This window comes from Zootoca vivipara, chromosome 9, assembly GCF_965207765.1.
Source record: "Zootoca vivipara chromosome 9, rZooViv2.hap1.1, whole genome shotgun sequence".
NCBI classification, from domain to species: domain Eukaryota; kingdom Metazoa; phylum Chordata; class Lepidosauria; order Squamata; family Lacertidae; genus Zootoca; species Zootoca vivipara.
The window spans coordinates 3,947,725-3,971,290 of record NC_142592.1 but is presented as its reverse complement, the minus strand read 5'-3'; the positions used below and the strand labels follow the sequence as shown (position 1 = coordinate 3,971,290).

Sequence of the window (23,566 nt, the reverse complement as noted above, 5' to 3'; positions counted from 1 at the left end):
AGCAAGTGAGAGACAAAAGAAAGATAAAGATTTGGGACTGTTTGGCTCCCAGTAGAACACCCACTGTCATTCATCAAAATCATACTGGTAAAATAATAATCTTTTGACAGGAATTTTCAAGCTCATGAAATTAGAATTGGGGGCCAAGAACATCAGATAAATGTACAAACAGATGCTTGCTATTTCTGAGGTATTAATATCACGCATTTATCCATTTTCAAAAAAGAGAATTCACTCAAAGACAAACAGTATCAAACACTATTTCTTGGAAATATCACATCCTTTCTTAAGATTCAGCAACATGATAAATGATGTGTTGGATTAACCGAAGGTCTGAAAATATAGCCTTAGCCAAATGCAGATAGAGACAATTAACTATGCCAAGAAGCACACAGAAAAACTTTCACTGACCTCGAGTAACAGCAACATCTGCAGATATGCATTTCTCATATATTTGCAGGTACCCACTGGGTAAGATGTGGTGTCATACTTTGTGCTTCCAGTCTAGCACAGGGTGGTATACTGGAAGCAATGGGGAAGCGAGTTGGGTCTGGTTGTGGTCTATAAGCCACCAGCCGGCTTGATTAAATGAGAGCATGAAATATATGAAATTGGGAAGAGAAACATAATTCTATTAAAGCGGCTGTGTACATATACCAAACGAGTTGGGTGGTTTGAAGGCACATGATGCTCCACCTTGCTGAAGCTAAGCGGGTCAGTGTCTGGTTCAGAAATCGTCTACAAACCCCCAGGTAAGGTGCCTTGAGTGCCGGGATGTGCTAAAAAAAATCTCAACCTAGCAGAAGCTCCGGTGTCCACAATGTAATTTCCACAATGTCCATTCCATCTCAGTTTGATGAACATCCTTTCCCAAAGTCCTCTTCCTGATGCCCACACTGACGTATACCTTCAGAAGACATTGGGGAAGGAGAGAAACAAGCCATTGAAAGAGGATCTACTTCCCAATCTCTGTCTGTAGCAATGCAGAACTAGCCTTCAGTCTTTCAAATGTCTTTGCTCATCTCCTCCATTTTGCAGAATCCCACTTTTTTAAATCTGTTCTTGGCCAAGTACTAATAAATGCATTTAAAATGACAAAATAGCATTTTCCTTAAATCTCTGATATGTTGAGACACCCCACACCCCAATTCAAGAAGCAGCCAGCCTTTCCAAACAGAGAGTGGGTATTAAAACATTGTCCTGAACCCAAGTAGGGATCCAATACTATTTCCATTATCTTCACCAGGTGAATTAAGACATCATGTCCAATTCCATTAGTCACACTGCAGAATGACAACACACACACACAACCAGATGAACAGCTGTGGACAAACATATTCATGGATGGGTGCAGGAATTTAAAACCTTAGGGTACTTACGTGAGATTTTTGGGGGTGGGGGGCTGTATGCCTGAGTCCTTTCTGATTCCTGGGTCCAGCAAGGGTTAAAATCCAATGGATGATTCAATTGTTGGAACAGGCCAGGCCAGCTTCTAAGTATAGGCTGTTTGTATAACAAAGGAAGCTTCTCTGTGCCAGAGGGCAAATGGGTGAGAAGACAAAGGTCAGAGACAGGTGAGAGACAGCTAGCTTAGAGGCAGAAGCCTAGGGGAGAAGCAAGGCCTGCTGGGGTGCTAATGCTGTGAGCCCCTCCATCGTAGGCTCAGGTTGCATAGCTGTGTAAATAAGCCACAGCATAAAGAGGCTGCAGTCTCTGCTGTCCCTTATTCCAAGGAAACCAAACCCTGGGTAAGGGCCCGGAGGATTGGAGTGGCTGCAACAATACGGGCTGTACCCTATTCCTGTGACTGTATTTTATTTTAACTGTCCTGGAACCTGCTGGTTAAGGGCAAGTCATAAATTCTATTCTTGCTGTTGTTGTTGTTGTTGCTGCTGCTGTTGTGAATTATTGTTCACAATTTCTTTCTTTTAGCATGAACCGATTGAAAACTGGCCTGCTGAATCCTGCATTTGGACCTTATTCATTTCTCCTTTCTGAAACATTTCCCAGGCAGTTGGGAAAATTTTCCTACCATAATACATCATAGGAATGTGCAGGGGAAACGACAGGTAGGTCTTTCTCAATTAATTCAATAGATTGAAAAGCTGCAAATAAACAGAATGACATCTTTATAAAATATACAACCGAGTTGTGTTATGACATCGCCAGAAAGAAAAAGGCACCAGATCAGATAATAGAAAAAAAGGCCAGAGTTTACCCCGTTAATCAGGCTTGTTCTTTTGCAGACCAGAATGTAAACAAGTCATGGAAGTGTGTGTTAGTGATATATGTTTATTATCATATCCTCTCAACCCAAGAACTATTTTGCATCTATAATAATGGATGGCTTGCTTGATTGCTTAAAAACAAAATCCCAAATGCACTCAAGTGTGCAAACATCACTCAACAATATTAAAAAGTTGTGCCCAGTTGATTTATTTTATTGTTTGTCTAAGCATCATGACCTTTGGTCCATGGGCAGCATGTCATTAAAGGCAAAGCTCTGATTTCACTGGTGAGTAAATTATTATGGCATTTTAAATGTATGCTCCATCGGTCTCTATTTACCAGGACAGTCCCTGCTTTCTGGTACTTGCCCCTAGTAAATCACCGCATATCTATTGTCCCCATTTTTGCTTGGGAAAGCCTTTTTTTCAAAGTATGTTAGTGAGAGTGACTAAGTTACCATTCTCTTCAGTTTTCAGCCATTTCCTGAATCTTCCAGAAGTTAAATAACTGGGGAGTTAAACATATCCCTGCCTCCAACAAGGCGATGATACATTATTTTCTAGCATCACTCCCATTGGGCCACTCTGTGGCAAATTAAAGATGGCAGCAGGCTGTTCTGCCCTTGCAAAAGGCCTTTGAACACTCCACCACTCGCTTCCCCAAAATTCCCAGTATTGACCATAGTGGCCCCTACCTCCTGACTGGTGAAGGGCTATGCCCAGATGGTGGTGACTGGGATGAGCAGCGAAAAAGGTGGGATATAAATGGCAATAGATAAATAAATGGAAAAGGGGAGCTACAACAACACAGGCTTATTCCCAATTCACCTGCATCATATTAGGATGCAGGGGAATGTACAGCTGTGTTAAATGTTATGAAAATTAGTGATTTAATTTTTAGAGGTTTGGAGAAATAAAGAAGAAAAGATGATAATAATAATAATAATAATAATAATAATAATAATAATAATAATAATGTCTCCCAATCCTATCAAAGGCACCAACGTTATTCTGGTCTTGGCAATTTATTGAACAAATCAAGGGAAAAACACTTCAAAAAATCATAGAAATAAGTGAATTTGTATTTGGCAACAAAGCACAAGTATAACAACCACATAAGCCAGGTAAATAATTCTATGGAAACATTCAAAATGAGAACATTACTTTTAATGCCCAAATTCCATAAAAAGACTTTGTTGTTGACTATTAGATGGGCAGATAGCTTAATCAATAGCTTCCCACTTCCAGGTGAATTGTTTGAAAACCATTTTGTCCATATATATGGGGCTGTCAGACAGAAGAGATGTGAAAAGTGTTGGTATTAGCAGGAAGTAAATGTTATATACTGGTAGTAGAGGTCTTCTGGTTTAGCCACTGGACTTCGCCCGTTTTACTGTTAAAGAGGTACTGCAGTCCTGTTGCTAGAGAAGGGAAAAATGACTGTCTTAGTATTATTTTTTAGAAATAAGTATATAGCACTTTTTCAGCACATCCAAATGTTCCAAGTATGTCCCATACATTATCTTCTTGTGATCTTTATAACACTATTGCAAGGCAAAGCAGTTTTCCCATACAGTCAAACCTTGGAAGTCGAATCGAATCTGTTCCGGAAGTCCGTTCGACTTCCAAAACTTTCAGAAACCAAAGCGCAGCTTCTGATTGGCTGCAGGAAGCTCCTGCAGCCAATCAGAAGTTGCATAAGCCCCGTCAGACGTTTGGCTTCCAAAAATAGTTCACAAACCGGAACAGTCACTTTCGGGTTTTGATCATTTGGGAGCTGATTTGTTCGGGAGCCAAGTCATTTGAGATCCATTTGAGATCTTCCTTCGCCATTCTATGGAATTGTTACAACCCTGTAGGCAGGGGCTATAGCTGAATATAGTGGAATTATAGTGGAATCTAGCACAAGGTTAGCACTTATTTCCATATTATTTGCAAACATATTTTTTTCTGGAAGGAAATAAGTTGAAAATGAGCACTAAACACGCAACACATTTCACCATAATTCCAGAAGTGGCTTCTACATTGCATGAATGCAGAATTTAACAATTAGAGAAAAGTCGTGGAAATTGAATAATCTGCTGTTGCATGAATGCAGCCCAAATCGTATGAGAAGTGTTTGAAAAAGATGGGCATGATTAGCCTGGAGAAGAAGAGATCAAAGAGAGACATAATAGCTCAGCTATCTGAAGGAAGGACCATCACAGAGAAGATGGAGGAGACTTGTTCACTGTAGCTCCAGAGGCAGGAGGAGAACAACTGAGTAAGAACCTGCAAGGATGCAAATGCTGGCCAGGCTTTTGAAGAACCTTCTTCACAGTGAGAGCTCTTCAACGACAAGGGAACAGGTTGTACACTGGGTGATTCATGGTACACTAGCGACACCATGTGGACAAGATTAAAAGGTCTGCTGTTCGGATTTGAGCAGTTTTCTCTCATTTTTATGGCTTCTCTCAATCAATATTCTGTTTTGTGCTTCCCATCACAAGAGCTGGAACCTTGATAGACCGATTGCTTTGGGAAGCTGCATGTTTTGTTGTTAAATTTATTAAACAAAATGTACAGATGTACATAGAATCTGAATCCCAAAATACACAGTGGAACGAAACCTTTATTGGAAGGAAGTGTTCAGAGTTTCCCAAAATGCCAAGTTAACAATATTACTTAACTGACATGAAGCTGATTCAATTTACATGAAACAAAACCCCAGGTGTTGGAATCAGTAGTTCAGGAACACCTGAAGCAGCCTTAAAACAATTGGTTGGTTGGTTTCTTTAGAATTGCCAATAATGTGCACTTTTGTGAAGGAACAGGTGAGTGAGGAGATCTGAATTCTCTCCTAGGGAAAGACTGATGTGTCAGAATTTTAGTGTTAAACTATTGCGTTGAGATTCAGCTTCAATGCCTTCCGTTGTAGACTCTCCATCACCATCTCCATAATTAGGCAGATATTTTGTAGGCACCAGATGAAGATGAATTTCTTCCTTTGGGCTTTGGGGATAAATATGTTTTTGAAGTTCAAAAACTGAGGATTTTTGCCTGCTGGTTTTACTATTTTGCTTTTAGATATATAGTTTTACATATTTTAATCAGGGTTTTTTAAAGAGTCGTTGAATTTAACAGGTTCTCAACCCGCCAGGGCTCTTTTGGGATGAAAGACAATATATTGATGCAGCAGATCATTGCCATCAGTACCACCACCATAGGGAGGGACGGATCCAGAAGAGGCTTGCTGGGTGGGGCAGAGCTGCTATGCTAGCCTCTTGGCATGGGGGTCACTGTTGCTTACTTGGGGGGGGGGGGCAAGGAGCAAACACACCAATAGGCACACTTGATAGTTGCCCTCTTGTGACCTTTGAGAGTTTAAGCCAAATTGATCTGAAGGTGCATATTCTGTGAGATTCAACAACAAAAAATAAACTTGAAAATGTACTGTAAGGTTGGCTTTAAAACCCATATTGATATTTACCTGGATCCATTGCACAACCGTCATAAATGATAGAGGGCTGAAAGGCAACATAAACCACTGTCATTAGCACACCTGTACTCTCAATACTTCTGGTCACCATTGACTTTTGAACTAAGGCATTTTTGTTTATTTTATAGATTTATATGCTGCTTTGCAGCTTGGGGCCATGAAAGCAGTGCACAACAATAGAATTATTATTTTTCTAAACAAATTCTAAAATCACTAAAAGCATTTATATGAAATTCTAAAAAACAGGAGTACAATTAATATTCCATAAAATGACCAATTCACACTTCAGGGAAAGCTTTTTTAAAAAAATAAATAAAAGCATTTTAGGTAGTCACTTAAACATCAAGATTCTGGGTACCTGTCTAACTTCAGCTGGTAACTGATTCCAGAGGGCTGGAGCTGCAAGACTAAAAAGCTGCTTTCTGGCACCTGCGGGGAATGCAACACTCTTGAGAAGTTTCACTGGTCATCAGTAGCAACCAGTGTGTTTGGGTGGAGCTGCCCTCCCCCCACGAGCATCACTGTAGCCTCCAGGAGTGGGGCTGAGGTGGGCAGGGCATCAGCAGGGCTGTGTGTCATGGCTTCCTTGGTAGAGTCAATCCAGTGCTTCCACCGTGCAGACCCTCCCTGCCCACATAATTCAGTGTTTGGCACACCTCAGCCAGTGCGGTATAGTGGTTAGAACAGGGGTGGGAACCCTTTTTTTTTTTAGGGCCACAGCGCCTTCTGGGAATCCTTTGGGGGGGGCACATGCCAGTGGTGGGTAGGACAAGAGGCATACGTGGGCAGAGCAATAAATGTGAATGCTCATAGACTCATAGAATGGTAGAGTTGGAAGGAACCACGAGGGTCATCTAGTCCAGCCCCCTGCAATGCAGGAATCTTTTGCCCAACATGGGGCTTGAACCCACAACCCTGAGATAAAGAGCCTCCTGCTCTACTGACTGAGCTATCCCAGCTGAACAGGAGATTTCAAAACTGCCAGAACTCTCTCTAGGACCTTGAGAAAAAACCCAAACACCTTTGTCTACACTCAAACATCCCTTTCTACCCTTCCCCCAGACAAGCAGGAAGCATTGCCAGAGTTCAAGGACACATTCCAGCCAGGCAGAGGCACAGAAGGAGGGTGAAAAGCAAGGCTGGCAAAGGGCTTCAGGAGGGTGTGTCACTTGAGGAGAGTCTGAAGGGCCAGACAGTATTGCCTGGAGGGCCACATTTGGCTTCTGAGGCCCCCAGTCTCTTACTTACAATATCAGGCCAGGGCGGCAGAGACCCTGGTTCAGATTCTGTTGGATTTTTTGAATAGCCAAGTTACTTTAGAGCCGGTCTAATGTAAATGCTGTCTGTTTAAGAGAAACAGGTGACGGTGTTTCTGTTAATTGCCCACAGGCGTGGGCTCTGCTCCTTGTATATAAGGCTCTGCTCCTTGTATATAAGGCTCTGCCAGAAAGCCTTCTGTATCTCTTAGTTAGATCTTTCAGTTTGATTCATCCCTAAGTAGATCACTCAGTTGTTCTCAGTTTAAGAGATTCCTCAGTTGAATCTTAGTATGAGAGTTGCTTAGTTATAATGCTAGTTTGCTGTTAATTCTCGGGTAGTTTAATGGGAGGTTTGTGGGAGGTTTGGAATGGGTTGAAGGTTGGAAGGTTGGAATGTTGCTAAGAGAGAAAGCATTTATCTTTAGTTTAAAGTCTCTTTAGAGTCAGTTTGTATTTCAGTTAAAGAAGTATTTTCATCTGCATACTTTTACAAGTGTGCAGCTAGTAAGGGGTTTCATATAAGGGAGATAATTCCCTACGCTCTTGGTGGTGTTTTCTTAGCCAGATCAACTTCTGACTGCGTATACTCTGCGTGAAGCATACTTTAAAGGGCCGCTGTAAAACTGGGATATATGATTTAGGTTAAGCAGGTTTCAATATCCAGTTTTCTCCAATATTATTCTTATCTTATATACATATTATTTTTCAATAGATTCCCACTCAGTCATGTAGCACACTGGGTGACCCTTTGCCAGTTGCTATCTGGGGGCAGACCGTATACACTGACTCAAGCTCCTTAGAAGAAGGATAGGAAATAAATGTAAAGAAAGAAAGAAAGAAAGAAAGAAAGAAAGAAAGAAAGAAAGAAAGAAAGAAAGATCCTTGCCCGGTCCAATGAAAAAGGGGTGAGAGAGGTTCTCTCTCTTGAAACACAGCTAAGTTCATGGCTGGCAGACAAAACGTGCAGCCTAAAACTTCTTCCCACACCCACATGGAATTTTGATTGGCAGCACAAGGAGCAGGGCTGTTTCCGCTTGCAAATAACAAGTGCAATTCCACTTACTTCGGAGCTCACAGACAGTTTTCTGAATGTTGCATCTGACTGTGGGAGATTCACAGTTGGATTCATTTTGCTGGGAGAGAGAAAGCGGAAAAGCAGCATTAGACAAGCATTCTCCAGCTCAGCCATAATGTGTGTGCAGGGGAGCCACTTGTGAAGGAGGATCAGGCCAGCTGTTAGGGAGCAGGATCTGCTCCTGTGCGGTGCCAGATGAGTCCTTTGTGACCCTCTTTGAAATACCTCCTAAATCTCTGTCTTGCACAAGTGGGATCCACTGGGATCTTTCAAAGTGTGAGCACTGTGGCAGAAGTATTGGCCTCACCAGGCACAGCACTGGCCTCCTAGCCCCCTCCCTACCCCTCTTCTTCTGCTGCTGGCAGGAGGCCAGGTGTGTAGCATCCCCTCTCTCTGCCTGTCACTCCTGAGTGCAGCATCCCTGTTGCCATTTATACACCATCAGTTGCCATTGTTCCAGAATGCGGAGAGTTATGGCACCAGTTTCACAGAATCTTAGATGATAACATTCATATCTGAGTGGATAAAATCATCTTCTGTGTTCTAAAACAATAATCTATTGTCATAAGGCTCAGAAGAATTCATGGCTGCGGATGCAGTACTGCCTGCAACATCAGAAATCCCTTGACAGGAATATTGTCCCTGTAGGTGTTCTACCAGGAGGCAACTCTAAACCTCTGACAACCAACATAAAGAATCATGGAATCATAGAGTTGGAAGAGACCACAAGGGCCATCCAGTCCAACCCCCTGCCAAGCAGGAGACACCATCAAAGCATTCTTGACATATGGCTGTCAAGCCTCTGCTTAAAGACCTCCAAAGAAGGAGACTCTACCACACTCCTTGGTAGCAAATTCCACTGCCGAACAGCTCTTACTGTCAGAAAGGTCTTCCTAATGTTTAGGTGGAAGCTTCTTTCTTTGAATCCATTGCTCCGTGTCCGCTTCTCTGGAGCAGCAGAAAACAACCTTTCTCCCTCCTCTATATGACATCCTTTTATATATTTGAACATGGCTATCATATCACCCCTTAACCTTCTCTTCTCCAGGCTAAACATACCCAGCTCCCTAAGCCATTCCTCATAAGGTACAAAACAGCCTTGAATTCCTGCCTATTAAAACATATGCTGCAAGAGATAAATGAAAACCTTGGAGGTTTCCAGTAACTCTCTGTGTCTCCATACAACATGGAAGAAATGAGTGTCATTTATATTTTCTGGCAATATTCCTAAAGTGGCTACACAATTTCTGCTAAAGTAGCCCGATGAGACACAATGCACATAGGACAGAAAAGACCCTTACCTTGAAGAACTGGTATGTTTTTCAGTGTTCAGGGCTGATGGTTGGTTTTGGTCGACACAGCACCGTGGAAAGAATCTTCCACATTTGGGAACACTGTTGAGGGTAAAAATGCCATGTACATTAGAATCACAGGATGTGTATTCGGGAGCAACACATGGAGAAGTGGAAGTTTATTGGAAAGGGCTGGCACAAAATTTATTATCAGTAATCTTTTGAGGTTGGGGCAAGGGAGATTGTGGGCAGAAGAACCTCCTCTCCTGGCCGTCTTGTCCTGGCCAGGGAAAATGGCATGCAGGAGGCAGCAACAGGAGAAATATGCACTCCAGGTGCAGGTTGCACATACAGCCCCCTCCGCAATCCCAGGGATATATTGGGGAAAGACGAAGGCTTTGGATCCAGATCCTGCAATCTGCACCCCCTTTTTGGTCACTGTGATCAGTGGAGTGGCAAGGTTAGGAGACATTTCCACAACAGGAAGTTTTGTGAGGCCAGGCCCTCTCTACCCAGTGGCGTAGCAAGCCCAGATTGTGCCCGGTGCTGCGCCTGTGCGGCACCCTGTACACACATGCACAGTCCGTATGGGCTGCCGCTCTTGCGTGGCGGCCGTATAGGCTGCTGCTCGCGCACGCGGGTGGCATCCCATATGGACAGTGCACGAGAGCAGTAGCCCGTACTGATGCTGCACCCTCGAAGCAGTGGGGCTTGGCTTGGGAGTTGCAGGGGGCATGCGCTGAGTGTCACCCCCAACGCACCCCCCCAGTGGCCCGCCCCCAACGCACCCCCCTTGCTACGCCCCTGTCTCTACCTATGGGCTTCACTCTCTGCAGGAACAGAGGGAGATTCACTCTATTCCATAGCCGCTCTTGATTGATATTTATTACAGCCATTGGCCCATCACACAACAATTCCCATACCAACATATATGTACTTAAACCTCCAAATTTAAAACAGCCAAAAACTTACAAAAAACAAACAAACAAAAACAAAAAACAAAAGACCAACAACATACAATACAATAAATTTGCAGCATGAACATCACCCTCTGCTCATAAATTAATAAAAGACATCAATGATGATATCACCTAATTATATCCTAAAACATAAATCATGGTTTAAAAGGGTTATCCGAGCCGCACAGGAGTCCGTTTTTCTTCTTTAGGGATAGGACGCTGATCAAGAATCTGGCAACCGTGAGTGATCTTAAGGGGTCTTCATCATTTAGTAGATATCTCAGTTTGGCTTCATTCGAATCATCGGCGATTCCTTTAGATATGGAGCAAGAAACTTGCTCCTGGCCGATGAGTGAAGAGCACAATCAAGGATTATGTGATGCAACGATTCTGGTGTCCCACAATTACAATCACATAAGAGCGATATCTGTCCATTGGAAAATCTATTTCTCAGCACGTTCGATGGGAAGGTGTTGAATCTTGCCTTTATAAAGGCGTATCTATGAGCTGAAGAAGTTAAGGAATTCAAATAATTTGGGAGCTTTAAAAGGGGTAACAAGCCAAGGTTTAGAGGTGAGCAGGTACCATTGCCCAACACCATTTTCTGCTGCAAGTCCATCTCCTCTAGTTTACAGGTTACTATTCTTTTAGCTGGAACTATGTCCTGCTCTAGTAATTTAGATGGGGAGATTCCCATCGGCCGCTCAGATTCCCTTCCGCAGACCAGAAGCTCCTAAGAGATCTGAACAAGGGGATGCAGGAACATCCATGTCACCTCCCACCTACAGAATTCTTGATACATACATTTGTGTTGCTGTAGTTGTATATCAAATATGGTGCTTATTTGTATCAAACACAAACCACTTTAAAAGCTCCTCTAAGTTTCAGGACTGGTGTCTCATGAGACATGGGGGGAAATGGGGGGAATATCTATCAACAGACTAGTCTAGGTGTACATTTTCATATTCATTGTCTCCCCTGAGCTGTCCCAAAAACTGAAGGAGTTCTTACTCTTTGAAGCAACCCCACACTGCCACATACAAGCACATCAATAGGAGGGCTGCTGCTAGAGTTAGGACAACAGGAAACCAGTATTCGGGATGCCAATAATATAAAGTCTGAATCAGCACTGAGGTGGTAGCCTAGAAATAAACAAACAACAACAAACATGTGCAAATCAGGAATGGATGCCGGTTAGATTTTTCAAAATACAATATCATCTGGAAAAGAAAATTCAAATTCAAACTTAATTCCAATTAAACGTGAATATGATTGGGTCCAGAAGGGAAGCATTGTGGTTCATAGAACACCCTGAATAAAAGGCATGTGACATGCTTTTATAGCTTTATCATAAGCAAAAAATGCTCTAAAGAAATCTCAGATTCAGTTAGCCCAGTGTGCTAGTGGAAGCCATAGCAGAGGGGATGTTTGTGATAATGGAATGATTGTATTAGCATAGGCAAACTTGGCCCTCCAGATGTTTTGGGACTACATTTCCCATCATCCCTGACCACTGGTCCTGTTAGCTAGGGATCATGGGAGTTCCTCCATCCTAAACTCACATTAAAAAGGGAGTTTTGAAAAAGCTTAGAAATTAGATTAATTTGTACTACGTAATGACAGACCTATACTTTGTCCAGTAGGTGGCAGCGTTCCTATGTTAAAAGAACAATTGTGTATTGTAGAACATGAAACTCTTATTGGAGGGGAAATAAGTGAAAACTGAAGTTTCGACATACTCTTGAGAAGTTGAAAAATAAAAGCAGAATATTGTCGTGGGGGTGTTTTATTTTTCTTTTGAATTTGTGGGTGGTGCAGCATTCTTAGTACCAGAAAAGAAAAAAACCTATCTAACAGAAAATAGAAAACATTGATTTCAGATTTTAGAAGGGGAAAAATGTACTAATTATATAAAATTAAATACAAAAAAATACTATTGCAAATGCCCAATGATCTACCAAAGCTATTATAAGGTTTTCTATGGAAAAAGGGGCCAATATATTCCGGCAGCCTCCCGGGTCTTTGCTGTAAGAATATTAACACAACTGACATATGGCTCTCAGATCTGCAGCTTCTTAAATCTTGCTCCCTTAGAATCATTCCAAACTAAGTTCTATCGCTGCCTTCTAGGGATCCCTCCTTGTGTGTCTAACATAGCTGTCCGCCTGGAGGTCGGGCAAATCCCCGTTAGCATTCGGATATGGATTCTGAAGATCCATTATTGGTTAAAACTTACCTTTTCCCCTGTTGGGTTGGCACCCTTAACCCTACTAGATTCCTACCAATCCAAATGGAAAGCTACATTGCATGAAAAGGTAAGAGGCTTGGGGGTTTTCCCCACAGGCCCTGATAGCTGTAGGTTATGAGAAAGCTAGAGCAATAATCCACCAACAAATTTGGGATGTGGAACTGCATATGCCACGTGAGCGAGATGAATAAACACCCAGCAATAAAAGATAATGGGAGAGGATTTCCCCCAGCAAATTATTTGTCAGAAATTACAAATACCTAAGTACAGACAGTCATTTACCGGCGTTTGTCCATAGACAGCTTCCGGGCCATGTGGCCAGCATGGTAAGCCGCTTCTGGCGAACCAGAACACCGCATGGAAACACTATTTACCTTCCCGCTGGAGCGATACCTATTTATTTACTTGCACTTTGACGAACTGCTAGGTTGGCAGGACAGGGACCGAGCAACAGGAGCTCACCCTGTCGCAGGGATTTGAACCACCAACCTTCTGATCAGCAAGCCCTAGGCTCTGTGGATTACACCATAGCGCCATATTGGGTCTATTTAATCACTGTAAATTTATCTCATATAAGTATTTTTTATGAAAGGGCAGCTTATATTATTTTATAAATAATTATTTTGCATGAAGACCATCTGGACTCAGTATATATTTGGCCAATATTGAGGGCTTCAAGCCCTGCTCTCGGCTGAGTAGTGAGCTATGGAGCCCTCTCACCTTCCCTCAAGCAGCAAGCAATGCTCCTCGGATCTAGATGTGTATCAGTTTTGGGTCACAGGGGGTCCACGATCTGCTACTATTTCTGCAACAGGGTCTCAGCTGGGTCCCTGTCTCCAGCATCCTAGAGCTGCCCTATCAGCATGAATGGGGAGTTTTAAGCCTCTGGAAGAACTATTCTCATATCCTGTACTGATTTGAAGCTAATCAGAGTAAGAGGAGGTGAATCAGTCACTGAGCCTTGTCTCCTGGGGTCCATCTGAAGGAGAGCACGGAAGAGGAGTTGCTCTGGATGCTCTTAAGCACCAAAAAACAACAACATGATTTCGTTTCAAGAGAATGGTGTGCAAATTCTGTTACAAAGGAACTTCAAAGAAAGCACAACATAAGTGTTGTGAAAGAAGACACTGGCCCTGTCCAAATCATTTGCACATGTACGCACACAGAAAATAGGAGATCTGGCTAAAAGGCAAGGCATGGAGATTGGCACTGATTGTTGCAAGGCACCCCTAATTGTTAATATTGTTTAAATGTAGGATTGTTGTCTAATCTTAGAAGGGGGTGTGGTTATGAGGGGGCCTGGCTGTGACCCTGCACTTCTGAATTTGTCACTCTACTGCTGTTCCCAATCAGCTCCAGAGCAGAGTTAGGTGAGCAAGCTAATTCTAGAGAAGATCTGGCTAGCTCAACATCCCCCCTTCTGTCAGTTCCCAACCCCCTCCATTAATCTTCTCCGCGCTCTTTGAAGGGCTGCTCTGCCTACTTCTGAGGATTCCCGGCAGAAAACTGCAGCAAACATAAGAGGCTGTTCCACTGTGCCTGCTGAGTGTCACTCAGGTCTCTCTCCAACTGTTCTCTTCAGTGCAATTTTTCTAGAAAAAGGTGCTGGAACCCATTATGAAGGCCTCCCTCGTTCTCTCTTAGGATGGCAATGGCGCCCACCTGAGAGTTACTGAGTTCCAATGAGTTCCAGCTCTTAAAAAGCCCTGGTTCTCTTTTGACCATCTCTCTTCCTCCGGAGGATTCTCTCTCTCATCTTCATAGTAACCAGCCCCTCCCTCTGGTTGGACTCTGTCTCAACTGTCCTCCACCACATATGAGATTCATTCACCATAAAGGTTCAGTCTTTTTAGCAGTACAACATGGCTTTGTTGAGGGGAGGCCACCCCATACTAATCATTATTTCAGATGAAGACGGCGTGAGCCTGGGACCTGCTTCGAAATTCAAGCCAGTGAAGTACGACTTCCCTTTCATTTTTAAAATATATTTTAAGATACAGTTCATTAAAGATACCAGCCTTTCCCTTCTTCATCGACTCCCCTCCCCAGGGATACCAGAAAGATGAGCCTGTGTGATAAAACAGGCTGTCACCAGCCCATGATACAGATATTTTGGGGCTATTGAAGGAAACTGGCTGCTATTGGTCAAGGCACTGAACAAACAAAGGACCTGAATACAGTTTGCATGAGTGTCCGATACTTATCTCAACATTATGTCACCACATGATGAAACTAAAGGATTTAGACAGTTAACATCTGCTGTGTCTGTTTTGCCAGTGGACTCGGATGTAAAGGTTCCCTATGAGTGTGGCCAGTTAATTTGATTTCCTGGCTTAACATCTTAATGATTCAGCTGGCTATCTCGTTTTAGACTTACATTATTTATATGTATAGGCACAGGGATATGCGTATCCATGAACGTGGGTTTCTGCCCCAGGGAAAACATGTGAAATAGAAGATTCTGAGGGGGGGGGGGCTCACACCAAGCAATAGAGCTTAGCTATCAGGCCACATGCTGGGAAGAACACACAAGGGATTGACCATCATAATCGACACGGCCCATAACCATTTGGGGGGATATCCCCCAATAGAAAACCAGTAAGTCCCATGAGGAACATGGCCACAACTGGCAGAAGGCCCAGAAGACCAGCCCTGCCATGCACAACACGCCACACACTGACTACACCACCTCTTCTTGCCACCAGACTGGAATGTGGGGAAGCACGTGGTCTCACCATTGTTGAACGAGAGCAACTCATCAGCTCTCACATGCGCAGTGCTGTCAAACATAAAACCGCAGCTGGGGCATTGCATGTTGGGTAGTTTTATGATGGGCAGCCACCGTTCATGGAAGCTGACAATTGGCTCCCCTTTCAAAACACAGACACTGTGTAACTTCCCACCCACAGCCGCTTACATTTCCACCCTGGCCCCAGATGCCAGGTTAGCCAGAAGAGGACTGAGGAAGAGACACACAACATGGCACAGAGAATCAGCTCCTTTTTGTAATGTAAGGTAAAGGTAAAGGGACCCCTGACCATTAGGTCCAGTCGTGACCGACTCTGGGGTTGCGCGCTCATCTCGCATTATTGGCCGAGGGAGCCGGCGTACAGCTTCCAGGTCATGTGGCCAGCATGACAAAGCCGTTTCTGGCAAACCAGAGCAGCACATGGAAATGCCGTTTACCTTCCCGCTGTAGCGGTTCCTATTTATCTACTTGCATTTTGACGTGCTTTCAAACTGCTAGGTTGGCAGAAGCTGGGACCAAGCAACGGGAGCTCACCCCGTCACAGGGATTCGAACCGCCGACCTTCTGATCAGCAAGCCCTAGGCTCAGTGGTTTAACCACAGTGCCACCTGGGTCCCTTTTGTAATGTAAGCAGGCCTTAATAATATTTAGTTTTCAAAAAAAAAATCTGCACCAGTTTTTAACTTGAAAACCACAAAGTAGATTTCCTTGCCTTCATTAAAAATAAGAATCAGGTTGATTTCCACCAAATGAACAAAACTTCCATTGTTCCATTCTTGAGCATACTGTGTATTGTACAAATTTCAAAAGCAAATGAAACCTCTTAACAATGGAGGAGTCACAATCCAGATTATCATTAAAGTAGTGTTTTGAATTTTCAAAAAATACTACTGAAAGCTTTTAAAAATAATCTCATTTCGTTATTTAATTGTGAACATCTACTTTAGTGACACGGAGGAATAAAGAAAAAGCTAAACAAGATATAAATTCAGTGGAGAGTCTTGTTCACTTTGTTTTATTCCATCTGTTGCAGTAGCTGCATTTGTGTTTGGGTAATAAACTAGGGGGAAATTGTGTGTGTGGCATGATATTGAGAGAGAAAATCATGGGTTGGGATAACTTAATGGTATAGAAGAAATTAGCATATTGACAGTTAATTTAACAGGAAGGTAAACGGCGTTTCCATGTGCTGCTCTGGTTTGCCAGAAGTGGCTTTGTCATGCTGGCCACATGACCTGGAAGCTGTACGCCGGCTCCCTCAGCCAATAATGTGAGATGAGCGCGCAACCCCAGAGTCGGTCACGACTGGACCTAATGGTCAGTTTACCTTTAAATGATATTGAGCGTCAGAACAACTTGGCCACAATAAGGAAATTTGTCCCCTGGTATGACTATTTTCCACCCTCCTATTTCGACTCTCTGGTACCTTATCTGCATAGCCTAGCAATTTTAAAACATAGACAGGCTTTTACTCTTGCAAGATTGAATGTACTGCCTTCAGCTGTAATCAAGGGACGATTCCAACAGATTCCACATGGAAAACGCTTATGCCTCTGCAGAGATGGCAGTGCCGAATCGGTGGCGCATGCCCTTCTGGCTTGCCCTCTTTATAAAGACTTGAGGAATGAGATTATCACCCCTCTTTTATTGTCCATTCCGGGTCGCCCAACCACTGCCACAGTGCCCTTTCTCTTGGCAGATCAAGATGAGCAGGTGACAGCAAAGGTTGCAAGGTTTTTTAACTGGGGCAATCAGAATAAGATCCACCATTTGACTACTGATTCAAAATCCTGGTAAGTATTTTATATAATTGACTTTTTATTTCTATTCTTTGTATATGATATTGTTGTTTTATTGCTATGGCAGATGGCTGACACAAATAAAGATTCTTTCATTCGTTCAGAGCAAATAGTGAGGCAGAAGATTTTGGGGGAAGCATTTAAACAGCAGCCATCAGGAGGGTGTTCCAAGGGTGTGACGATGCCGGCACAGTATAAACACACCAGCAGAGCCAGTCCAGTTCTCCCTCCTGCGCATTTGCACGACAATCCCTCCCCCTCTCTGTAAGTCACAGAGATACCAGAAACATTTTGAACTGTGCTCTCCTCTATCACCTGCCCCAGATATCTCTTGACGTGTTGAAAAAAAGAAGCATGCTTGGAAACTTACGGCAGTTGTGGTTGTTTTTGTGGTGGTTGAAGGCCTGGTTGTACTCCAGGGAACCACATGCAATATTACAGTTGCCGTTGTGGACAGGCGGTGAGCTAAATTGCCATGCAGTTCATCAGCCACTTCTATCAGTAGCTGAAATGTGGTGGGATCCTGAATTCCTCGAAACACATCATACTGGAAGTTCTGTGTCGTCATCAAAGAAGGTAAGCCAGAGCCTAATCTCTGAAGTTTGAACCGAGAGTGGGTATTGCCTAGAAAGAATGGGGTTTGAAGTACCATAAAAAATAAAAATGGCATCCTATTACAATTCATATCTAGCTCTCCAGCTTTCAGAATCTTGCACTTCAGGTGAATATGGCATCTCTTAATAAATGTTTGAATTGTGCTGGGATGATGCAAAGAGCCTCTTTGGCAATGGTACAAGATAACAGCAGCTTTTCTTCCCTTCAAGAAGGGAAGGAAGCAAAATATATTGCAGTTTAGAACAGGTTCCCCTCCCAACCCCACAGAAGGTGTATATTTATATATAGCTGAGTTGGTTAGAGCTTGGTACTGATAATGCCAAGGTTGCAGGTTCGATTCCCCACATGGGATGCCTGCATATTCCTGCAGTGCAGGGGGTTGGATTAGATGTCCCTCGGGGACCCCAACTCAATGATTCTATAATTTAAGGCCAGATGCGAGGAGCCTGAGGCCCTTCACATGCTGCGGGACTTCAATTCCCATCAGCCTCACCCAGCATGGCCAACGGTCTGGGATGATGGGACTTGTAGTCCAGGAACATCTAGAGGGTTCCCTATCCTTGATTTCAAGAAAACACTTTTGGTGTGTGCTCCTTGGCAACTGACCTATTCCAAGGTGACATATTTCTATGGTGAGAACAATCTCTGGCTTGCTAATAATTGTCATAAGGTGTGTTTTTTAGGTCCTAATTTCTGTGCACTTCCCAAATGGCTCGCCTTTGAAGGGGAATACACTTGAAGGTGCTTCGCCAATTCTATTCACAGAAAAAGAACGAATGAAAACTAATGAATGGTCATTACAAAAACTAAGCTATATATAGTCTTACCTCCCACAATAGTGTAGATGAGCTGATGAGGGGGAGAATCTTTGTCTGAGCAATTCAACTGCAGGATGGGTGTTTTAATAGTAGAGTATATAGGTTTGCTATAATAGGGTGGCCTACAGACCGGTGGTTCATCGTTCACATTCTGCAAAAGAAGCAAATAGCAGGTCGCTTGAAAACCCTCTGACAAAAAGTTCGGAACAAGAACATTCTAGCAGAGGGAGCCGCAAACTCCCAGCATTTTCCTACAATCATTACATAGCAACTTCATAAGTCAGTTTCTGCAGACACTGACACATTAAGCCTGATGGTGGCAGAAGCACTTTTCTGATTATTCAGATTATTCCTAGCTATCTTCAGAAAGTTGTTATGTACATGTGCACAAAGGATAAAAAATTGTGTCTTGGGCAACAGGTTTACAGAGTCAATAATCACACAGTTATTCTGAAATATACTCGGAGTCGAGAGTGAATTTCATGCTCTTTATTCAGCTCGTAGTCATCAGGGAGAAGAAGAAAAGAAGAATGCCCCTTTCCCATCTGCTTATATACATTATTTACACAATGGGCTTTGCGTGATTGGCTACTTCAGGGCTACACCTGTGGGCCAATCAGTTTGTGGATTGACTTCTGCCAGCAGCCTGATTGGCTGCTCCTGCAGGCCAATCAGGTTGCGGATTCACTTCTGCTAGCCGCCTGATTGGCTGCTCCTGCAGGCCAATCAGGTTGCGGATTCACTTCCACCTGGAGTTGGATTGTGTGGCTCCTGCGGACCAATCAGACTGCTGATTCTGGATCCTATTGTTCTATGATTCAGCTCAGTACATAACATATTCAAACTGTGAACATGCATTGCTACATTAAAAATCTTTAGTTCTGTACTATTGGAAAGCCAATTTGAAGTTCCCTTGTCACACCTCAGAGCAACCTCTGTTGTTGAAAGCCTTTTCTCAAAAAACCATGTGACCCTCCTTTCCAAGGTGTGTAATAAAAACATGATGGCCTGCAAAGCAGCACAAGTAGAAGGCAATTTGGAGGGGGGAAGGTGCGGACAAGTCCCAGCCACCCTCTCCCCACACTGCTTTGCAACAAAGAAACAGGGTATCAAGCTTTTAATAGATATATTGCCATCAAAGGGAGATAGACCTGAATGCTACTGCAGGACATCTGGGCACAGATGTTTATGGTCTGTGCTATGTGCCTTTAAGAGCTGCTGAGGCATTGCTTTTTTGTAATTAGCTGCAAGTGGGATTGAAGTGGAGGTTCTGCATATTTATTTGTTTAAAGCATTTTGACCCTGGTTTTCAGACAGAAATGGCTCTCACAGTCCCTGTCCTCAGGTTTACAATCTGAAAGGCATGATACAAGGAAAAGGTACGGGGAAGGAGGAAAGCAAACTCAGGCACTACACCTGTTGAACAGCAGCTGAAGAATTAGTGATGAATAGACTCTTAACTTTTCATTAATAATTCTTCAGCTTTTTTTTTAAATTATGGTGCTGGAGGAGACTTTTGACAGTCCCATGGACTGCAAGAAGATCAAACCTATCCATTCTGAAGGAGATCAGCCCTGAGTGCTCACTGGAAGGACAGATCCTGAAGCTGAGGCTCCAATACTTTGGCCACTTCATGAGAAGAGAAGACTCCCTGGAAAAGACCCTGATGTTGGGAAAGATTGAGAGCACTAGGAGAAGGGGACGACAGAGGCTGAGATGGTTGGACAGTGTTCTCGAAGCTACGAACATGAGTTTGTCCAAACTGCGGGAGGCAGTGGAAGACAGGAGTGCCTGGCGTGCTATGGCCCATGGGGTCACGAAGAGTCGGACACGACTAAACAACAACAGACTCTTAACAGTCCCTGGCTGTTTCTGTTTGGGGGGGGGGCGTTAATCACTTGTTTCCTTGCATTGTCGTCCCCCCCATTGTTATAGCCAAATTTATTTCTTTAAATGTTAAATAGTTTCTATCCCACATGGGCCCATTGATGACTGTTTTGCTACTTAAAAAGAGAAGAAAGAGGAACAACAATTCTCTGCTGGCATGGAGAAAGTACGCACAGCTTTGAGAAGTGCAAGTTTACCAGTTGCCTATGTAATTTCTTGCTTTACTCTTCTAAAGTGAGACAGCCAGCACAACGCAGGCTCTGTTTTCTGATGAACAAACCATGCAGTGCTTTATGGATACTGTATAGCATTTTATGCCACCACTCAGGGCTCAGCTACAAATCTCATCAATCAGCATGAAGAAAACATGGCTTTTTTATTGTCGGCTCTCAATTAAAGGGAAATCAATCAGACAGGCTTTGCTCAGCATTACATTACAAAGAGAAATGGCCCAGACTGTTTATCTTAATAAATGCTCCATTAAATTATTTGATAAGGTATGTAAAGCTTCTGTACACTTCCCCTGGGAGTTATTTTCTTGGGTACAAAATAAGATACCACCAATCCATATTTATTAAGTGGATTGCGCAGCTCATAGAAAATCAGGTGAACCATGAAGTCTTGTTCCATTACACAATATAGGGGGGGGGTGGAGATTTCCCAATTGCTTAGGGCCCTCCCTGCAATGCCTGACAGGCCCCGAACTTGTATTTATAGTTAATGTGAGCCTTGGTGCCCATAGCTGCCAAGTTCTCCTTTTTTTTAAGGGAAATTCCCTTATGCTGAATAGGCTTCCTCGCGAGAAAAGGGAAAACTTGGCAGCTATGTTGGTGCCTGAATTACAAACTGGAACCTTAATTTTAAACCCACACATTTGTACCTGATCATTTCATTCATGTTTTGCTGATAGAAGTTTTATTGCTAAGCCTCCATTCATCAAAAGAAGTCTGATATCCATTTACATAGCTTCTATAAGGAAGTCCAGAGTCTCAGAAGGTCTTTTGCTTCCACTCAAAGCATTTTAATATTACTCTCTGATTTTCAAGCAAGCTAAGCATTCACAACCTCCTACGATACGATGTAAGACTTTCTGCAGTGTCATTAGCTGGGAGCTAAATTTACATCAAAGCACTATTACTAAATGCCCACACTGGAAGGCTCCACCTGAAATGTTGCTTCTGTTACTGCCTTTATCTACATTGCTGTTATTTGTATTTTCATATTCACTTCTGTCTGCATCTTCTTGGGAAAGTGGCACTGCCCAAATGGAAATGAATTGTGGAGGAGCCTAATAGTTTGTATCGTCTTTGCTATTTCAAGCCTTCATTTCAGGAACAAAAGTGGATGATTTTGGAAGTGGGTTTTTTGGAAAGTTTTAGGAATCACATGTTTGTTGCAGAAGGTGGAAGTTGGCAGGCGGCTTTGGAGAGCTGGCTGGGGGAAAGTGTGAACAAGAGGACATGGCAAGGAGACCCACCACAGTAGAAAGCACCAACACCGCTCTCCGGGTGTTCTCAACTGTACTTCTGCTGTAGTGGGAAATCACAATTCTCCATAGCCAATAGTGGTGGGAAACCACTGTTGGTGATCCATATGGAGACAATTTGGGACTTCTAGATTCCACAACGCAGCCCTCGAGTTTAAGGAACTCATTATCACCCCCGTGTCCAAAACCGTGAGATGTGTCCCTCTGCATTGCTCAGTTCTCAGAGGTCACATGGGATATAACACAATGAGAACGAGGCTGCACCACGAAAAGTATATTGTCTCCAATCCAGAGAACTTATGTTTAACTCTTTTCTGTTGTTCTATAATGTAATCATGATTACTTGAGTGAAAGTAGTCATTTGCTGATTGACTTTACTAGAAGTGTTTCATTTGCAGCGCTGAAATATCTGCAGCAGCATTATAGAGCTATAGCATTGCCATATATGATGACATCACTGGAGAATAATATCTAGTGGTAGATATAGTCAGTGCTTTTTCTGGGGGGACGCAGGGGGACGCATACCCCTAAACATTTTGTGAATCTTTGTACTTTTGTCCATTTACTGTACAGTCATACCTCGGGTTAAGTAAGCTTCAGGTTGAGTACTTTCAGGTTAAGTACTCAGCGGACCCGGAAGTCCGGGTTCCGCCACACACGCATGTGCAGAAGCGATCTACGTGCTTCACGCATGTGCAGAAGCGCTCTATCGACACTACACACACACACACACACACTATCACTGCTCGGGTTAAGTACTTTTCGGGGTGTGAATGGCACCCCAGAACCAATTAAGTACTTAACCCGAGGTACCACTGTAAATGTTATTTTTTTCACCTACAATACTGTCTTATAGTATAGTACATTGATTATTGCCTTCGTTTTATGGATCAATGGTCTCGTTAGACAGTAAAATTCATGTTAAATTGCTGTTTTAGGGGGTGTTTTTCATCGTCTGGAATGGATTAATCTACTCTCTGTTACTTTCAATGGGAAAGTTCGCTTCAGGTTAAGTACACTTCAGGTTAAGTACGGACTTCCAGAACCAATTAAGTACTTAACCTGAGGTACCACTGTATTTATTTTCCCCCAATTTGAACTATAAAATGGTGGTTTTTCTTCACTCAAAATGAGAGTACACCTAAACATTTCTTTAGGAAAAAAAGAGCACTGGATATAGCCAAGGGCACCCTCCCCACAGGTAACTGTCATTCCTCCATCCACGTTACAGGCGCAGATTCCCCAAAGGTTTCTGCAGTAACAATCAGGAAGCTCACATTTGCCTATCTCTGTGCAGATCTAAATTGGCTTAACTTGTAGCAACTCCACTGCAGTCCAGGAGCCTCAGACTATTTATAGTCTCAATCTTTCTCTGTAGATCATTTATAGAATTGTATTCTATAAATTGGACATGCTTTGAAGGCTGATCTACAGAGAAAGATTGAGACAAGATTTTTGCATCTGAGAGGCATCTTCATTGTGCAAGTGAGCAGGATGATATCATTTTTCTTCTCAACAATTATTGTTTTCCTTCTTTTTTTTTCCATAACATTTTATTAGATTTTCCAATTATTACATTTTTAAACATTCAAATTATAACATAACACCTCTACATACCTTTTACTATGACTTCCCTCCCTCCCCTCATAAGGTTTTCTAATCAAAGCTTGTCT

At 42.9% G+C, this 23,566-nt stretch overlaps 1 protein-coding gene across 1 annotated transcript in view; it reads right to left on the bottom strand.

Annotated features, from left to right (window-relative positions):
• Positions 1-3,289: 3,289 nt before the first annotated feature.
• LOC148684525 (cadherin-related family member 4-like) overlaps positions 3,290-23,566 on the bottom strand; it is a 60,015-nt gene continuing 39,738 nt past the window's right edge. Inside the window, exons 10-16 of the mRNA XM_088676874.1 lie at positions 18,530-18,671; positions 17,458-17,711; positions 11,303-11,433; positions 9,342-9,434; positions 8,029-8,098; positions 5,698-5,734; positions 3,290-3,649 (exon numbers count right to left, since the gene is read on the bottom strand). Of these exons, the coding sequence (XP_088533000.1) occupies positions 3,567-3,649; positions 5,698-5,734; positions 8,029-8,098; positions 9,342-9,434; positions 11,303-11,433; positions 17,458-17,711; positions 18,530-18,671 (810 nt within the window). The 3' untranslated portion in view covers positions 3,290-3,566. The remainder of the gene's footprint in view (positions 3,650-5,697; positions 5,735-8,028; positions 8,099-9,341; positions 9,435-11,302; positions 11,434-17,457; positions 17,712-18,529; positions 18,672-23,566) is intronic.